This window comes from Drosophila busckii, chromosome 3R, assembly GCF_011750605.1.
Source record: "Drosophila busckii strain San Diego stock center, stock number 13000-0081.31 chromosome 3R, ASM1175060v1, whole genome shotgun sequence".
NCBI lineage: Eukaryota > Metazoa > Arthropoda > Insecta > Diptera > Drosophilidae > Drosophila > Drosophila busckii.
Genome location: NC_046607.1, coordinates 15,089,720 through 15,109,352, shown reverse-complemented (window position 1 = coordinate 15,109,352; position 19,633 = coordinate 15,089,720). Strand labels below are relative to the sequence as shown.

The window sequence follows — 19,633 nt, the reverse complement described above, 5'->3', positions numbered from 1 at the left end:
TAACTAAGTATGAGGCAAATATAAAATTACAAACTGTAGCCAACTAAAAGGTATCGCATAATTGGTTTTTTACGCAGCCTTTGTACATAGCTTACATTACACTAACGTTTAAGTAAAACATCAATTGGAAAACCCACACAGTCAGCATTCTTAGGTATCAACATCAAAGCGCTGTTGCAATAGGAATATTAAATTCAAATTTCATTTCCTTATATGTATGCAGACAATTTATGTGCGCGCTCTTATGCTATTTTTGGTATCTTTAAGCAGCTCCACTGTACGGCTGTAAAACTGTCATTTGGTCAAAAGCATACATTTGTTTATTACACACATTTACGCATTTTAATGTGTGTGCGTGTGTCTGTGTGTTTGTTTACACACATATGCTGTTTCATATGCAAATGTTTGCTGTTGTCCTTGCCAGGCAAGCAGTTTGTTGTTGACTTTATTATTTGCACGAGTTTAAGCGGGCAATGTTTGCATGTTGTTGTTACATTTTGCTCGCACGCACAGGCAGTGTAACTAATAAAGTGTGTTGTGGTTACACATACACATGCATATTTGGTAAACAAAAGTGTAACAGAAATGAGATAAACGTGTCTATAATGCGTTAATTGATTGACAACTTGCTGAAAATTTTGCGAGCTCAGAGTGCAAATATTTGTCAGACACTGTATGACAAATTATGTGGGCACACACACACACACACAAAGACATGACTTGCTGTGTGTGTGTGTGTGCCTGACAAGCGGCCACAAAGGTAGCCCGCTCATGTGTCTGCCGCACTGCGTCTGCTTTCCGCATGATTTTGTATTTTAAATTGTTTCCGTGCTTGGCAATGGTAATGTAACATGCTCATAGGCAGACACACTTCAAAACAAAACGAAACAAAACAAACCCAAGCCAGAGCTAGCGCATTATGCATGAGTATTGTGTTTTTTTTTTCTGTTGCTGTTGTGTTTTTTAAATGCCAAGCTAACAATAGAAAAGCAGCATCCTTATCAAGGACACAAACAATTGCACGCTAGAATAGTTGCCTCAACACAGAGAGACAGAGCGTGAGAGAGAGAGATCTGGCAATGGCAGAGCATGAGCACTGCCTTGCAGCACAGGAAAGTACTTTGCTCAATTGTTGTTACTTTTGTGCTGATTGTTTCTGTGGGTTGTGCAAGCCGCTCTTAGCCCGAGTGCTGCTGACTGACTGACTGACTGGCTGACTGCGAACTGCACAACGCACACCTCCTCTATGTCTTTTGTTTAGTGCAGCAACATGACCTTGAGCGTTGGCCGCTTAGACAGTCTGCTGTTGATTGTGCACGCCTCAAAGTATGCAGCGCAAATAAGAAGTTTAACACACACGCACACGCACACACGTGCAGCTAGTTGAAAGTAAACAGAGCTCGAGCGTGTGTTGTGTGCTGCTGCTGCGCAGCTTCATTAACGCTAATTGATTACATGGCCTGCAGACCACGCTGAGTGCCGAACAAAGTTACCGCGTGCGACATTGACAAACGAAGCGCAAAATTGCAGACAACTGCAAACTGGCAAAGCTGAAGTGCTGAAGTTCTGTGCTCGTGCCTTCAAATCACTCAAAAAGGCTTAAGGCCAAAACGTTCTCACATCCCCACGCGAAGGTACAGCGCATATTGTCGATGACTTTGCACATTTTGCATAGCGCGCGCGACCTTTGTGTTTGACATTGCGTATACGCTCAGCTGAGCAGCAGAGGCCAAATACCATGTCAATTGCTATTTGCATGCCACATAATTTGCGCATATATAAAAAGTGCGCACTTAAAGCAAAAACAATTGACAGCAAAAATAAATTTAAGAGCGCCTTGCCTTGCTAACGCATATTTAACTAACTTTGCATTTCAATGCTTAGTAGAGCATACAGCAGTCGCATTACTTTTATTAGCGCTACCTTTTTTCATGTGTTTTTTTTTTATGGTCGCTGCGTAACGTGCACAAGCACACTCGAGTGTATAAGGACTAAAGTATTTTATGGCATTTTGATGCTTAATATAGATGCAATTTTGTATTTATTTTATTTACTCCAGCGCGCACATCTGTGTGCTGTGTATGTATGTGTGTTTGTACAAGAATTTTTGTTGTGTAGCACCCTCGTATCTTTTTAGCCGCCGTCGATTAGCCCGAGTTCTTAGCATTCCTGCTTGCCTGCCTGCCTCCATTAGCAACAATTACGCATTGGCAGAGAGAATAGCATTTGATTATGCACGTTTCATTTAAATAAATATTTAATATACAATTGAAGCGCATTTTGTAGGCACTCGGCACGAAGTTCTTTCTTTTTCGTACGCCACGCAGTCTGGCGTATACTCCAGATATATATACACATGCTAGACGCAGAGCGTACTTACTTATAATAACACTTATATTTTACAGACTGTTTGGTTGGTAGAAATTCACGTTCAATTCCCAATACAGTTGTTAATAACAATTTTTACAAGCTTGTGTTTCACATTTGCATTTTAAAGACTAGCTGAAGTTTAATATGTTACGCTTCGCTTAAGCATTATAAACATTTATGCATAAAATTAAAAACAATATGTAAAATAGGCTGAGTTAGAAGCTAAACTAAACTACAAAATAAATATTAGAATTGGCTTTATAATTATTGGTATAAAATAGCTAAAGCGGCGCACATTGCCTTAATGACAACGTAAATCATTAAATATAATTAATAGAACATTAATTAAAAATGAAACACATGCCTTTTGTACAGATTTCCAGTAGCTTTAATATTAATATTCCACAGCCATCTAATTCAATTGGACAAGAGATACAAAAAAAAAATTCCTTTGTCGTTTAAGGGTCAATAACTTTCTTTGCTGAACCCATGAACTTACTCAAGTTGCCTAACATGCTTATTAAGGTCAAAGGTGTGCTTGATATGTGAGCTGGCATAACCTTCAATTATTCAATATTCTATGAGCATTGCTTATAGCATTGAAAAATAATTAATATGTACACTCGTTGATTAGCGCATGAATTGTTGCAACTAAAAATACAATAGCTTTACCCAGTGCAATTATATATAGTATTCAAACGTCTCTATGTGTGTGTGTGTGTGAATGGATACATATATAGCTCATGCCGGCAAGCAATTTCAATTTTCGATAAATCGCCAGCATTATTGCTGCCCGAAGCTTCGACGTGTGTGCATATAAAGTTACGCTACCCTTTTGATACTCCGTTGGCCCTGCTAAAATATTAAACAGACAAAATATGAAATTCACATATTGAACGCTGCTAGATGGCGCACAATTTAACTTTTATTGACGCTCTCTATATATAATACACAGATATGTGTGCGTCTGCGTGTGTGTGTAATACGATTTGGTCTTGGTCTTTGATTGCTTGGCAAAGGTCATGCTCGAAAATACTTTGGCCCAGCCGTAGCGCATCTCTTGGCGCTTTAAAACGCGTCCTTGCCAGCAGCCTTAGACGTGTTTCGTGTAAAATGCTTGACAGCAAATACATATTTGTAATTTGGCTGACAGCGTGCATAAGAAAAAAGAATCACAAAAATTCAAGCTGACAAGAAACAATACACGTCAGTCATGCACACATATACACATGCGTGTGTGTGTGTGTGTATCACAGACAGTTACATTGAACAATGCCAAACCCAAGAACTATACGTAACTGTTGGCTTTTGTCTGAGGTTCGATTTGTGAGCTGCGTCCCAAACAAAGCAAACCAAGAAATTGAGCTGTGGCATTGACTTAAAAAAAAAAAGCAGAAAGTAAAAGTAATCATACAAATAATAAGATACGTGTATCGGAAAGCCAAAATTGAATGAGTGGCCAGCATACAGCAGAAAGGACGCAAAGCTGCAAAAGTGAAGAAGCCAGCTAACAAAAAAATTCTTAGGAAAAAGATTTAAGCCAAATTGCAAGTAATATAACTTTAAAAGTCAAAAGCTACACAACAAAGAAAAAAGGTTGAAATAAAAGTTGGTTGCTTATTTATGCGCAATGTCGAAGAGCATACAAATAAATAAATAAATTAAAATAAAGCAGCATAAATACAGCGTCTGTCTATGGAAACTAGGGTAGCTCAAATTGCTGCTCCATGGAGTAGCCAATGAAGCGGAGAGTGCAGCAAGTCGGCGCCTGTAAAATGGCCGTGTCTGCATGCGCGTGTGTGTGTGTGTCTTGTTTGAACGCCTGCAGCTCAACTCTGGCCACGCATCATAACATGTCAATAGCCGCTTCAGTACCAACGCCATTAAAGTCAAAAGCACCGCGGAGAGTTCTCAAGTCAGGCGCCAACTGAGCTCAACTCACTGACAGCATACCCTGCTTTAAGACTGAACATAATAAAAGTCCTTTTATGAGCAATCAAATATATATTTCATATGTGCAGGGTATATTTTAGTTTGGTAATTGCTGTACTCCGTTTTATTACATACATACAACTTTTTGTTGTTTGCGCTTTGCTCTCTCTGCACTCACATAATGATAAAAAAAAAAAAAAAAAGGGAGAGGCAAGTTGAGCAGAGTGTGAAATGCTGAAAATCGAATTTTCAGCGCTGCTCACATTGGAGTAAGCCCCAATGCTGTTGGGAGCCGAAGGCTGATGCCCAGACATGCTAACATTTGTTGACGTATTAAAGCTTTTCTACATAGAGAATCGGTTGGCGTGCAGGTGCGCGACATTTGTTTACTGCTATTTGTATTTGTATTCAATCAGCGTCAAGCTTGGCGTCGTCGCAACAATGAAAACAAAAATAACAACAGCAACAGCAGCAGCAGCAGCAGCCAGCGGCAAAGCGGAAGGCAGCAGCTTAACAATAAAAGCGAGAGGAAAGGACTCTGGGCACATGTGTAAGTAAATCAAAAGAAATGAAATAAAATAAAATACATATTAAGACGCAGGCTCAGCACGTGTGTCTGTGTGTGGGTGTGAGCGTGTGTATTGTCAGGTAAGCTGTGAATTTAAGGCTGCAACACTTGCCGTAACGAACGCAATTTGCGCTAACTGGCAACTACTTAGCGCTGTTGGCTCAATGGTTAATGAGTGCTATTTGGCATGTTTGGCATAGTTCGCATGCAACTTTAGCTGTGTAATAGGGTCAACAGCGGCATACGTCATAAAACTATACCTATGACTATGATGATAAAAATAAATATAAATGTTATTCGCTCGCAGCCAAGGGTTGGGCTGACTGGTTGGTGCAGGCGCATGCGAAGTCCTTCAGCGTTGTTCCATTTGCTCGTTAAGCTCATCGCAGCCGGCCGTAATGAAGCTATAATTAGATAAGCGCAACATCGCTGCTGCCAAAGCACCAGCTCACCAGGTTGCCCCTGCGTTGTGTTGTTCTTACTCTATCTGATGGTAATGATGATGACAACGCTTTTGCTGCTGCTGCTGCTGCTGCTGTTGCTGCCATTGTCGAAGCCGTTGATACGAGCTGGCGCCGCTGTTGTATTTTTAGCTGGTAAAAGGAAAAACGTGCGACAAACGTTTCGTCTAACCAAATGTTAGCTGACAGGCCAATGGGTGGCCAAACAGCGCTTATAGCTTTGCTGTTGTCCTTTAGTTTGTCACAATGTTGATTTATATTAAACATGTGTGACAACTATTTGAGTGCAGCTAGTTAGTTATGCATATATTTGTTGTACATATGCCATGCCCAACAGTGCGTATGAGTGATGTGAAATCAAATCGTAGCACATGCCAGCAGTAGCAATTTATCTGCTTTCAATACACACATACATATGAGCTGTGTAATGATGCAAATGATTAAATCTCGTACGTGAATAAACGTATTCACAACCAATTAGTCAAATATAGTAGACGACAGTATACAATGACATGCTGGCTATTGAAATTCAATCACAGTATTTACTAATGCCTGCACCTATTGTTTGTTGCTATCAGTTTAAAAATAGAAGCTAAAATGTTGGGCTAAACTAGCGTTGGCAATATGGAATTAATCGATTATGCTGCGAATACAAATATAAATTAAAATAAATTAATTAACAGAAATTTCTGCTCAATAAAGTAGCCAATGCTAGGAATAGAGATTACCACATTGTATTACAAATTAATTGCACTTTTAAATTTGTAAACACATTTTATGGTTTTTCATAAACAAAAGTATTGACAGCAATTTCAACGTCTAATAGTGTAAAACTTTTGTTCAAAACGATTTTGTTGAACCTGCGAAAGTTGTAATCTATAAGTTATAAATATGCTTAGTCAACATATTTATTTATTTACAGCTTGCATTTAGCAACTGTCTGTATACAACTCAATTAAAAACTTGCCACTGAAGTCTGATAAGCCATTGCAAGCCATTATGGTGTAAACTAACCAAGGTTAAGTCTATTAGATGGCTGCGTATTGAACGCTTAGCACTCACAGTTGGCAATGTAAGTAGCCTGAATCGACAGCTTTGAGCTAAGCTGCTAATAGCTTTTGTCGAGTGCTTTCCCTTACTTGCACTTGTTGTGGCCAATTAAACGTCAAGCAAAATGAAGGGCCGAGGCGAGAGACAGAGACAGAGCGCCTGGCGTGGGAGAATCAGTGAAATGCGAAATACGTTCAAAATAAAATCAGAGTCTGCCACAGACATCTTTTTTTGGAGCAGCAAGCGCAAGAGCATGACCAGACAGAATAGAATGGCGATATTTCATCAATCAAACAATCACTTAATTAATGACTTTGGGAGCAAATAACTTTGGCGTTTGGTTGTGGCAGCGGCAACATATGTAGCTGGGCATATGAGCATTTAATTAGTTGTCGAATGTAAATATTTAAACGTGCGTTTGATTTATGTAAAAAGTTTTCAATCAACACAGCAAATCAATTCGTGAGTAAGAAAACTGCTTTGACAGTCTAATTTAAATTGCTTTCCAAGTATATTTATTTATAGTTTGTTTAGCCAAACCCAGTTAATTACGCAAGTTACATTTTTAACGTTAATTTTTCATTTCACAACCGGGTGCGCTCAAGTATGCAGGGGCCAGCGTTATTTTTAGCCAACGCACACAGAAAAGTGAGTTTCGTGTAAGCCAAATAGCTGGAGGAGCAATTCAAGTCAGACAGTTGAACAGACTGACAGGCAGGCGCAGGAACAGGAACAGGCACAGGGACAGGCGACTAAAGCATATCCTGAAGGCCACATTAAGCATAGGAAAACTATTAAAATTTATGCGTGAATACAACGGGCACAGTAAAGACAAGCTGGCGCGACTTACGCACACACACAGAGACACACACGTTGCGACTAAACGTTGAAGGTGGCACAAGGGATGTCTCGCAGGAGTTGTGCTAAAAATATACGAGTCCCTCAACGCTACACAAGAGTGTTGCCATTTGTATAAAATAATAAGCTAAACTATTAAAAACTTGCACATTTTTTGTTTGCTTACCTAAATGAAAGCTTTGTGTACTTTGCCAAATTTTGTTATTGCTGTTTGGCCAAGATTTCAATGTTCAACTAAATGCCTGCAAGTTGTAAAACACTTAGCGGTTACTTCGTTTCGACGCTGAGACAAACACAGACAAACACACACACGTACGCACGCACACATATACGCACGAGCAGTTTTTGTAGCGAGCGCGTGGCAACTTTTTATGCTGATAATTTAAAGCAATTTACGAGTAAATTTGCAACGTTTTCTGCTACAATTTATTTTTATACATCTTGCTGTGTTGTTTGCCTTGTGATGTGCACAGGTGTGTGCATTTGCAGCTTGTACCGCAAGGCAGCAACGTTGGCTCTATACAAATTGGCGTACTGACGGCGCGCCTTACGGAGCAGTCCTGCTGTTGCTGCTGCTGCTGCGCGACACAACCGACAGTAGCAAAGGACAACGCACGACTGTGTGGCAAATGTGGCACGAACAACTGACGAAGCTAGCGCCAGTGCCACGAACACTCTTAAGCCACTGTCTGGCCCCATTGGCAAGAGGCACTGGCCCAGTGTTGTCGTCGTCGTCGGCATTAGTTCAAAAAGTAAGCAAAAATATGTAATATGAATACAACAACAAACGAAAGCAAAAATAAAATAAAAAAAATACGTTGAGTAACAAAAATAGCAGCAACGACGCTGGCAGGCCGACAGCAACAAATAAATCGCTAGTAGATTATTCGTGCTGGCACCCCTTTATACCCCGCGCCATCCCATTCTCCTCACCTTAGCACCCACTCATCTTTGGCAGCCAGCGCCTGTGTGTATGCTACAACAAAATTGACAGGCACAGCAAGCCAGCCAGCAAAGAGGACATTTGTTGTTCTTGTTGCTTTGTTGCTGTTTTGGTTAAGTAATTTTCGCTGTTTCTATCTAATTTATGACTCGTGTTTTTCTTAGATTTTTATTTGGCTTTTATTAATTTGTTTATGCTCAGTAGCTTGTGCTCAAAATTATTTTTATGGCAATTTAATACAAGAAAAAAAAATGATGCCAGCTGCCTTTGCTACATTTCACTCACTCTCAGTCCGACAGCTACATGTGCTGTCTAACGCATGCAAACCGCATACTCTGGCACATGTGTATGTAATAGCTGTTTGTGTATGTGTTTGTATCTGTGTTAGCGTGTGTCAATGTTGACTTCCTGTTGCTTCGCGTTCAAGTCTATGAGAAAGTTTGTGCGTACTATGATCTCGGGCAACACTGCAAAAATAGCAAAAAAGTTGTTGAAACTGGAAAGTTAATGCATATTAAATTTATAACATTATTTTTTTAAGTGAAAGATTTAACTTGTGTGGCTTGTCAGAAACTGTTGCTTGCGCTGTCTTGTTATTTTTTGCAATAAACTTTAGTTTATATATATGAGATTGGCATTTACTTTGTTTATTCTCGGCTCGGCATCATGCTGTTGTTTTTACGGCTTCCAGTTTTGAGTGCCGACCGCTTGTTGCTTATTTGAGGCAGTTATGCTCTTAAATAACCCATACGCCATGTTGTGCCAGCCACATAAAGATTATGCTGTACGTATTTTGATTTACTGTTGCGAGCCTCACTTAATAGACCACAAAAGCTGCACAAGGCGCACCCATAAAGCAAAGCACAAATATACAAACACTCAGCACTCATACTCACACTCATACTAACCAACCAGCAAATGGCCACAAATGACACGTTTGGTGTTAAATCGAGGTTGCAAACCACGCGGCAACATCATTTTAGTTACACATACATATGTCTGCACATACATATATGTGTGTGTGTGTGTGTGTGTATGCGTAGGTCTTGCTGCTTAGGTATCAGCGCTCGAGTTACAGCTAAATTGTTTGTCCAACATGCATGTACAGCAAACATAAATCCCCCATGCAGCGCAACAACGTGAGCTACCACTAACCCCACTAACTCATCCTACGCCTATGCCTAGGAGCAACAGCAGCAGCAGCAGGGCAATTAAAGCCGAACTTTGCCTATGGGTGAGCGTGCGTGACGCCTGCGCTCAAGCTTACAATACATTTATTTATATGTGTGTGTGCGTACGTGTGTGACTGTGTGTGTGTGTGTGTTTAATATGCTGCTACAAACTCATTAGCATTAGCAAACTGTAACTGTAACTGTAACTAATAGCAAGGTCAACAACAATGTATACATTTACACAAAATTGAATTCGACCCTTTACCCACTCATATCTATGCTCACCCATAATACTGCTGCTGTCTCATTAATCACAAGACTGCGTTCATAGCATGCACAGCGTGCTGCACAATCATCAGCTGTAAACTGCCAGTATCTGAAATCCTAGACAGGAGACACACTGTCTCAGCTTTGAATGCAGCTGCCAGCTAGCTATATTCAGCTTTAATTGCCTGGAATCGCCGCACATTATAGACAACAACGCAAACAATGGCTGCAAGGTCGACTGTAGCAATCTCCCTTCTTTCCATTTCTTTCTCTTGCCCAGTCGCAGTATCTATTTCACTGGCACATAATAAACAAAAAGCCAATTTTGCTTTCAGCTGCCAGACGCTGTTGTTTTGTACTTTGGCATGAAGAGATGCTCTATGCGGGGAGCGGCAGCGGCAGCAGGCGTGAAAGCTTTTATTAACACTTGTTGTGCCAGCAGTTACAAAGCTTGGCGCTGCCAGATAGCTGCAATGAAATAAATTTATATTAAGTATTATCTAATGAATTTACGCTTGTTTGTTTTGTCTAATATAATACAAAAAGTATTTTTGACTTTTCTGTGAAATAAAACAGCAGAAATAAAGTTTTCAACCACATCAATACGATAAAGCAAATTTAAATTCAAACTGCCATTATTACATTGCACTAACAGCCAGACAACAGCGAGATTACATTAGCGCTAACAGCACAGTGTTGAACAACAGTGCCAGTTGCTTTGTATGGAGATCTGGCAGCATGTGCTTAGATTTGAATTTAAATTCTAATTGTATTACGCTTAACGGCATTTACTAATCAGATTGTTCTAACAACCAACTTAAATCAACATAGTGACTAAATTTAACACAATTCTAACTAATTCTAATAACAATTCAATATTAGCCAAATATCAATAAAATTTTAGGCATTGGACAATTAATTTACTAAATTGCGTTTGGTTTTATATTTACAATTTACACCATGCCGTATTATTTAGTCTTAAGCTGTCCATGGCTAAAATAAAATCAAAGCAAATCAAAACAAAACATTTATCAACGCTCTTCGAAATCAGCAACAAAAACACGAGACCAAAGAAAAACAAAACAAAATGAGAAAATAAAACGGAATAGTGAAAACCACGAGCCTAAGACAAAAGATTTACAATATCATTCGAGAAGATTTAGAGGTGATTTCCCAAGATATATATTTTGTTTGAGCAGCAATAAATAAACAAGTTATGGGGTGGGAAGCATTGACTATTTTTATTTTATTCTTCTCTTTTTTGTCAATTTGATGCGCGCCTAAAAAATAAACAAAGAAAATTAAAGCCCACTGGCAAGTAGGGCGCCAGGAGCTGGTGGCGTTGGCGCGGTGTAGTCTCCATTAAAAGTGTCACATTAACGAATTGTTTTTCGTTTCGAATTTATAAGCGCTACGCTAATCGCTTTGCAGGTAAACGCTTGAATTTATTTGAGTGCGCATAATAAATAAACCAAAGCGTAAGACATAAGCCTTTTACAAACACAATTTTCATTGAGAAGAAAATGGTAAATGTGAACTATTGTCGAGCCTTTGAGATAGAGAGAAAGAGAGAGCGAGAGAACAAGAGAGAGAACGAGAGTAGTTTTGTTTAGTGATTGGCCCCCGGAGGCGTGGCCAGCATAGAGCGCTCACGTCCTTCTGTTTAGAAAGTAAGTATCTTAAGGGGCGTAGCGATTTTATAAATAGCCTAAGAGCAGTAGCGAGCAGCCACTCAAAACACAGCAGAGCACGATCTACACACTGAGCACGCTGTACGCTTTACGCTGTAGTATGTCGGATCCGGGAAAGATGCGCCGCCACTCAAAAACATTTTTTTGAACAATTTTGTCAGCCAAATGTGTCGCGTTTCTTGCGGGCGACGGTTCGTCTCGTTGTCGTGCTCTTAAAACGCGCCTTTTCTTCAAGTGCAGTGAGTGTCTGTGAAAGTATCTCGTGTGCCTAACCATGACCAAATACAACAATGCCAATGACATGCATGCCATGCCCGGCAACACAATCAAACAGGAGTACAACAATTACGCCCAGTCAACAGGCTACAGCTATAATAGCAATACCCTCACGCATCCTCACCAGACACTGCAGCATTTCTTTAGTCGCTTCAATGCCGTCGGCGATGGCAGCAATAGCAACGTTTGCAATTTCAACAACAGAAACCATCAACAGTCTACGGATACGGGCAAACAGCATTCCATGACGCTGACGCCCTCGCCTGTCTACACTACGGATTACGATGATGACGACAGCAGTCTTAGCTCCGAGGAGCATGTGTTAGCTCCGCTTGTCTGCGCCTCGGCGCAAAGCTCGCGTCCTTGCCTCACCTGGGCCTGCAAAGCCTGCAAGAAGAAGAGCGTCACAGTTGATCGACGTAAAGCGGCCACAATGCGCGAGCGTCGCCGACTGCGTAAGGTGAGCGACTGAAAACTGATCTTATGGGTTAATGAAAAATGATCTAGCAAAATTGTGAAGCATTAATGCAGTTGGCATAATAGAAAACCATTTACAAGTCAAATATACAATATGGATTACAATACAATCAATTACCAAGTATACCGCGCCCCTGTGCTCTTAAATTAAATAATCACAATATCCCTAAGCAATATTTTAAATACAAATAAGATGTAGGGCTTGTTAAGTATTTAATAAATAATTTAAGAAAATCTTCTTGATATATGTAGCTATATATATTTCTGTTGACAGACTAAGTATCCATTCTATTCGTATAATTTTAAAGAAATTATGTGAAATTCGAAAGCAACCACAAGTAAAAGCTTAAAAAATTACTGTGATCTGCGAGATTAATATTCAAAATATCTAGAATGTCTTCAAATCAATATAAATATGTTGAACATTTAAGAGAATAAATCTTAAATAATTACAAATATAAATGTCGTTGGGAATTCTGCTTTTAGATATTAACAACTCTCTCTAACTGCAATCGTTACAATCTTGTCAGACGGATCTTCGGTGCTTTATTAGCTTAGCCAACGTCTTAGCCATACGTCAAAGAAAGTTTTAGGGTAAAGAGCAATTAAGTAGCGAAGGCAACTTTGTTGCGCCACACACACAACCAAAATTAACACATCATGAACGTAAATGTCAGTTTCAATAATTTTGCCACAGAATACATAAACGAGAGGCTGAGGCTGCAGAGAATAAACCACCCAACATGCATAAAACTGCAGGATTTTGCTAAAACATTAAGCAACAACATTTACGAGCTCGAGCTCGTTCTGTGACAAATCGTAAAAACTGTTGAGGCGAAGATTTGTATTTATAGATCGTTGTCGAAAAACCCCTGCGGCAAAGCCATTAACTTACGATGATGATTATGAAAAGCAGAAAAGGGGGGACGACGACGAATGACACTTTGCCATTGACAGGCGTGCCCAACAATTTAATTGTTTGAATTTTATGCGCGATTTCATTTAAAATATGTTTTATTAAAGATCCCCACTTAAATGCTAACAAGCCGCTGGGTAAACTTTTTTTATGGCTCGCCTAATGGTTTTCTATGATTCGATTATGAGTTTTAATTGTTGATGGCGCATTTCTTTGTATATTTTGTAGGTTAATGAGGCCTTTGAGATATTGAAAAGACGCACATCATCCAATCCCAATCAGCGTTTGCCCAAAGTGGAGATACTACGCAATGCCATAGAATATATTGAAAGCCTGGAGGATCTGCTACAGGTGCGATCAATTATAATAATTATTAAGTATGCCATATTTATTTATTTAAAATGATTTTTCAGGAGTCCACGCCTACGAGAGATGGCGACAATATGGCGTCTAGCTTTGGCAGCAAAGGCTGCCAATCGGATTATCTGGTAAGTTTTTCGCCAAAAAAAATAACACCAATTAATATTAATAACATAGAACGTTCCGCAATTATTTTCTCGTAAAAAACCTCATGCATGAAAAACGTTTTCGTTTGCGTACATTTTTCTTTCAATTTTTGGTTTGTCTGCTTTCTATTTTTTTATTTCTGCTTATACATTGGCGACGTGCACATTCATCAAAATCTCAGGGACTACTGCATAAGAACTTGCCTTTAGCGTATTGAAAATAGAATAACATGGCTCTTGCTTGTAGCTTCAGATCCCCATTCAGCAAACGCTATATATCATAGCTACAGCGATTTACCGATTCCAACAAAACGAATTTAATTTACATATATTTATGCGCTCGCTGACGTGCGACTTAATAAGCATATGCTGCCGATCTGTGTGCCCCAAGCCAACTTATTTAGGGGTAAAATTATGAGTTATGTTGGGCTACTACAAAGCTTACAAATAGCTAAAGAATTTATGTTGTTGTTGCCGCTGTCCGCCTGCATTTGGTGAAAGAGACATAAATAAATAGAAAACTCAGCGTTGAGGCAAAGCCACCCAACACTGCGAGCTATAAACGAAAAATCTTTGCTGCAAATTAATTATAACAAATATCTTCCAGTCAGACGCGCCATTCGATAAAACTTTTAGTCTATTTTGTTAGGGCGGGGCGGGCAGTGGCTGCTGAGCTGCTATTACACAATGCATTCGAGCCATGGGCAAAGGGAAATGTGTCAGTTGACAAATTGCACAGGAAAAACACGACATGTTCCTCGAAAGGTGTTGCAAGACATGCGTGCCCCCAGCTTGTTGCCGTTGCTCACGCTCACTGACAGTACAACAAATTGTCAACAATTATGCAAAAGATTTTAGCAATCGCTTTATGGATCTCTAGCTCTCTCCCTTGTGGCTTGAATTATTTCCATGCAGTTTGTTTGAGTTTTTCACATTTTAATGTACAAATTTGTTAATTTACCATAAAACTTGCGCATATTTCTGCGCCGTTTGGGCGACAGTAGTAGTGCGCCCTCAATGGCAGATATTAATGTGCGTCTATAGTTTGATTAAAAGCTGGCGAAATGCCAACATGCAGACATTAAAATGCACTACTGCCAGTGCCAGTGACAATCCATCCATACCATGCCATTTTTTGCTCTTTCGCTTGGGGGTCGACTTAGCCCATTTTATATATAAACTTCCACATAACTTCAGCGCCTTAGCAATAGCATAATAAAAAACAAATTAATTTATTTTTAAACCCATTGAGCGGCAGTTAATAAATTCAGCAAATACTGTACACCTGTTCAAAAGTTTAACTGCAAGCACTTGTGTTTAATCTAGTGTTCCCACGATATCAGTCAACTGGGCACTTGAGGCGTAATCGGTTCAAATGTTTATAGCGCTCGTAAAATTTTATAATAAACCATCAAATTTAGGTGCAATATGAATCACAAAACTTTTATCAAAACAAATTATAAACAGCAACTTAATTTTATCTATTATCATATGACTTGGGCAAAAACTATGCGCGATTACAACTGATAAAACTATAACTTGTAACTTACAGCAAGTAAAAAGAGCATTGAAATTTTCAACAGCAGCCGCATTTAATCTTTGAGCAATTAATAAGAGCGCTAGATGATAAGTGGCATTTCATTCACTTGCAGCAAGTGGCAACGTCTTTGCTGCATATTAAATACTCTACTAAATTTGTTGTGCTACATTCAAGAAAAAGAAAATATTATAATACTTAGCGCATAAAGAGCTTAAGAGAGAAAATAACAAAAAAAAAATAACAAATGCACATTTCGTTGTCTATGCATATGCGTGTGTGTGTGTGTGTATTGAGCGCACGCTGTCACTAAATGCTCGGAAAATGATAAATCGTTTTATAAAAGTGCAGTGCGAGTTTTTCACTGTTCAGTATTTTGTTCACTGCTTGTTGTTTGGGTGTCGCTTTCATGTCACTGCGCCTAAAAATACACGCACACACACACAGACGCACGTACATGTGTGTGTATGTGCGTCTGCTGCCTCACTCCACACTTATAGTGCGATCCTTGCAGACGCTGCGACGGCAATAGTTGGAGTTGAACCCACCCAGAAGTGGCAATTATAATTTGCTTGGGGCTCAAAAGCGTTAAGAAAATTTTTTCTAATGAATTCGCCGCATCTCCGCAATCTTCTTTTTTTTGCTCTGCTTCCTGTCGTCTGCGTATGTGCAATTGCAAGCAAATTAATTTAATTGCTAATAAGCGCGAGAGACAATGCCACGCATTTAATTGGCTGCAAAGTTTTTTTGTGTGGAATCCGTTGGCCCATATACATAATTTTGCTGGGGCTTTGGCTGATCATTAGAGCGCAAGGCTTATGGCATTTGGAAGGCAAGCTGACAGGCAGCCACAGACTATTTTGACATTGTCAAGCGTTTTGCTAATTTTGTATCTTATGTATCTTATTCTTTTTGTTGCAGAACTCTTATGCTGGTGCAGCGTATTTGGAAGATAAACTCATCTTCTATAACAGACATATGGAGAAATATGCGCAGTTTTCAGGTAATGATTATTTATAATCCAAGCTCAATCCACATTCAAATTGTTATTGTAGTATTTATTTATTATAGCAACAATTATTTTTATTCCTAGACTTTGATAGCAGCGCCAGCGCAAATGGCTCCAGTCTGGATTGTCTAAATCTCATAGTGCAAAGCATTAACAAAAGCACAACCAACGCTATGCAAATTCCAAGCAAATCCAGCGCATCAACCAGCACAGCAGCAACCACAAGCACAACAGCAACAGCCACAGCAGCAACAACAAGTTTGCATGCAAATTTCAAACAAAAATGCAGCACCTAACATTAAGCCAAAACTCTCTCAGTCCCCCTAGCTAATTGTAAATTTATTTATAAACTAAATTAAGTTAAAAGCAACGAACCAAAGGGATACGCGTTATACAGCAAACCAGTGAACAATTAAGCAATAAATAACACTTTGTTTAGTTTTAGTTTTAGCTACATAATAAAAACAAATAATTGCACATAAAAAAAAAATGGTAATCTTAATTCAGTCCACTTCCAATTTGCGAAAAGAGCCAGAGGTGCCAGCCAGCTCAGCATTGGCCCAGGCCTTGGCTTGGCCACTGCGTAGCTGTTCATTTGTACCCAAAGCTGCATCACGCTCGAAATATTCACGATGCGCCAGCAGCTGTTGACGCCAATCTTTGAGCACTTGCTCCTTGCTGCCATTGCGGCCGCCATGCTCTGCAATCATTGCCTCGCGTGGCAAATGCTCATACACATCCTCCAGCGTCTTGTGCAGCATAAACTGCAAACATTAAAAGCTGTTTTAAAATGCCTTAAGTAAATTTTTAGCAACGCACCTTGAAAGGCAGCTTGGCTGGCAAAAACGAGGTGACAAAATTGAAAACCTTTAGCCCAGCGGATATCATGTTGACAACATGAATCTCAGCAAAGCGCAGAGGCAGGCACTGCTCCACTAGCATAAAGGTTTTCTTTAGCAGAAACGGATCATATTGCAGCATTTGTTCCAGGCTACAATCGCCCGCGTCAACAATCCAATAGAGTCCTGCTATGCTTGCATTATCGCACTGCAGCGCCAACAGCTCAAAAAGCATGAAAGCCAATTTGAATGCCTCACGCGGATTTGAAGCCTTTGGATCCACTTTGCTGAACTGCGAGAAGATTAGCCGTGGTCCGTTTGCGTCTATGGGCAACGCAGGTATTAGATGAATGCTGCGCCAAAATAGTTTTAATACCTAAAGTTATAATTAGTTGGCAGACTTACCCGCGATCAAACTGCGTCAGCAACGCTTCATCTACTTGCCGATTGCAAAGCACGTCTGGAAAAGAATTGCGCAAGGCATAATAGTTGTCTATGCGTCGCTTTGTCTCCTCCAGACTGAAGCGACAACGACGCAGAAAAGCCAAGAGCAGCTGCTCATCGGTGCTGGCCTGCAGATGTGCCGATTTCTCTATCCAAGTCTGCAGCTCGTTAATGTAATCTGCTCGCAATGTTTGCTGCTCATTGCACTCGGACTGCGCCAGAGCGGCCAGTGTGGGCTCCAAAGCGCGCAGACGACTCATGTCAACCACGGTCAAGTGTAAAATGCTTGTGCACTGAGCGCGACAAACACAACAAACTCAAATTGGTCACACAGCGCGTATGCGCTATCTTATCAAACGTATAATAACGTTCGCACCTAGTCAAGCTTTTATATATATATCTTATGCATGTTGAACTTGCAGATAAGCAGCGCATTTAACAACAGACACATAGTTTTTTAATTGATCTATTATAATGTCAACTTAGCATTACGTTCAAGTTCACTCCCAGTTAAGTCTGCGAAACGAACCATTGACGCCAAACTCCGCCTCATAGGTTGCCACTTCGCCCTGACGCAAATCCTCCAGCGTGCCATATCTACTATCCTGCTCAAAGTAGCTGCGATAGCTATTCAACAAGTCTTCCATATACGCAATGCTCTCGCCCATGTGCCCATTAGTGCCGCCATACTCCTCAGGCAAACATTCCTTGCCTATGTGCGCCAGCAACTCGTCGCTGTTCTTGAGCAGGCGTATCTATTAAATTAACTGCATTAGCTACTTAGCTTTTGATTAGTGCGCGTTACTTACCGGATAATTAACCTGCACACTCAGCACATTATACAAGCTCATTATAGTGCTTTGTATATCCTTGGACATGTTGATCAAATAAACTTCCTTTACACGCAGTGGCGAGCAGTCGTACAGCCAACTCCACCATTTGCGAAAGAACATTTTATCAAAGCGCCGCATTTTATCACAGCTAATCCCATCCAGATCTATAATCTCACATATGCCCGCGACTGAGGCATAATCATTCTCCAGTGCAACAATTTCCATGGCCATAGAGGCAAAGTGATAAACCTCACGCAGACTGTACTGATTGGGATCAAAGTGTCCAAAGCGTGCTATGAACAGCGCCGTGCGATTATCGCACTTTGGCAAGTCCGGATACAGGCAAACGCTGAAATATTTATAGATAATAATTTAAAAGATTGCGTTGAGGCTTAATCAGCAGAATTAATTGGCATAAAAGCATAAAGTTGATTGAAAATTGTTATTCAACTATGCATAACATAACAAACTACAACATATTTTATTTTTGTACTCACCCCAAGCGATTGATATCCAGCAGCCTTTGTGTCACACAGCGATTGCTCATAATTTCCGGAAATAGATTGTAGTACGTGAAATAGCGATCCAGTCGCCGCTTGGTCTGTTCCAAGCTGTAGCGACAGCGGCGTAGAAATGCTATTAGAAAATCATCCTCAATGCGTGCGCGCAGATGCGGCTGCTGGCGTATCCATACACGCAATATAATAATGTCCTGTTGTATTCTGTCTGGCGTTTCATTTAGCTCCAGTTTGGCCAGCTTAGCCAGTGTGGGCGAGAGCGGACGTCGCATCTTTCGCAGGCTATGCTAATTATGATTATGAACCAAAACGCTAACATTTAGCCCTTGCCTAGGGTCTAACTATGATAGCGCCAATAATCTAATCTAATCAGCGATCAATTGGTTGGATAAATAAAGAGCCATCATTAATACAAAGTGACTACTTTCACTATTGTAAGTACACTGAAAAGAACTTCCAAATAAATGGAATTGATAAATTGAAGCTTATGTGTTTGTTAATAAAAATAAAGAATAAGTATAAATGTCATTGTCAAATGCAGCTTAAAGTAAGTATTAGAATAATAATTTTTTATTTATAAATAAAACATAGTTAGAGCGCTGACATATTAAAGACTAATGCTTATACTATTTTGTAGGCAGTTCAAAACGACTATAACCCAGTTTATAGTTTTAATACAGTGCGAATAATGCAAATGTAAACTCATTATATTACAATATTATACATTATATAAATTATTGTTGTCTTCTGAACTTGAACAACAACAAATTCTATTTGTTTAGTGTATGCTCTTACATATTGTGTGTTGTTTTGTAGTTAGGCAGTGTCTAGGGAGTGCAATTTGATTTTTGGGTGTGAGTATCAAATAGGCACATCCGGCGCCTTTAGTCCCAGCGACCACTTAAGTGCGCTGCCCCCGCTCATGCTCCCAGCTGAAATGCGATCGCCGTTTAATGCTTGAAATAA

At 39.8% G+C, this 19,633-nt stretch overlaps 3 protein-coding genes across 3 annotated transcripts; 1 reads left to right on the top strand and 2 right to left on the bottom strand.

Annotated features, from left to right (window-relative positions):
* The first annotated feature begins 11,489 nt into the window (after positions 1 to 11,489).
* On the top strand, positions 11,490 to 16,351 carry LOC108601791 (myogenic-determination protein). Its single transcript, XM_017989727.1, has 5 exons — positions 11,490 to 12,048; positions 13,210 to 13,332; positions 13,395 to 13,469; positions 15,946 to 16,027; positions 16,118 to 16,351. Exons 1-5 carry the CDS (start codon positions 11,587 to 11,589, stop codon positions 16,327 to 16,329), a joined length of 954 nt encoding a protein of 317 aa, XP_017845216.1. The 5' UTR covers positions 11,490 to 11,586; the 3' UTR covers positions 16,330 to 16,351.
* A 44-nt stretch (positions 16,352 to 16,395) lies between these two features.
* Positions 16,396 to 17,608, bottom strand: LOC108601792 (alpha-tocopherol transfer protein-like). The gene is made up of 3 exons (XM_017989728.2): positions 17,278 to 17,608; positions 16,853 to 17,225; positions 16,396 to 16,797 (listed from the first exon to the last, which is right to left on the bottom strand). The coding sequence occupies exons 1-3, from the start codon at positions 17,574 to 17,576 to the stop codon at positions 16,537 to 16,539; spliced, it is 933 nt and encodes a 310-aa protein (XP_017845217.1). The 5' UTR covers positions 17,577 to 17,608; the 3' UTR covers positions 16,396 to 16,536.
* Positions 17,609 to 17,816: 208 nt separating this feature from the next.
* On the bottom strand, positions 17,817 to 18,939 carry LOC108602748 (alpha-tocopherol transfer protein-like). Its single transcript, XM_017990906.1, has 3 exons — positions 18,647 to 18,939; positions 18,126 to 18,498; positions 17,817 to 18,071 (listed from the first exon to the last, which is right to left on the bottom strand). Exons 1-3 carry the CDS (start codon positions 18,937 to 18,939, stop codon positions 17,817 to 17,819), a joined length of 921 nt encoding a protein of 306 aa, XP_017846395.1.
* Between the last annotated feature and the right edge of the window lie 694 nt (positions 18,940 to 19,633).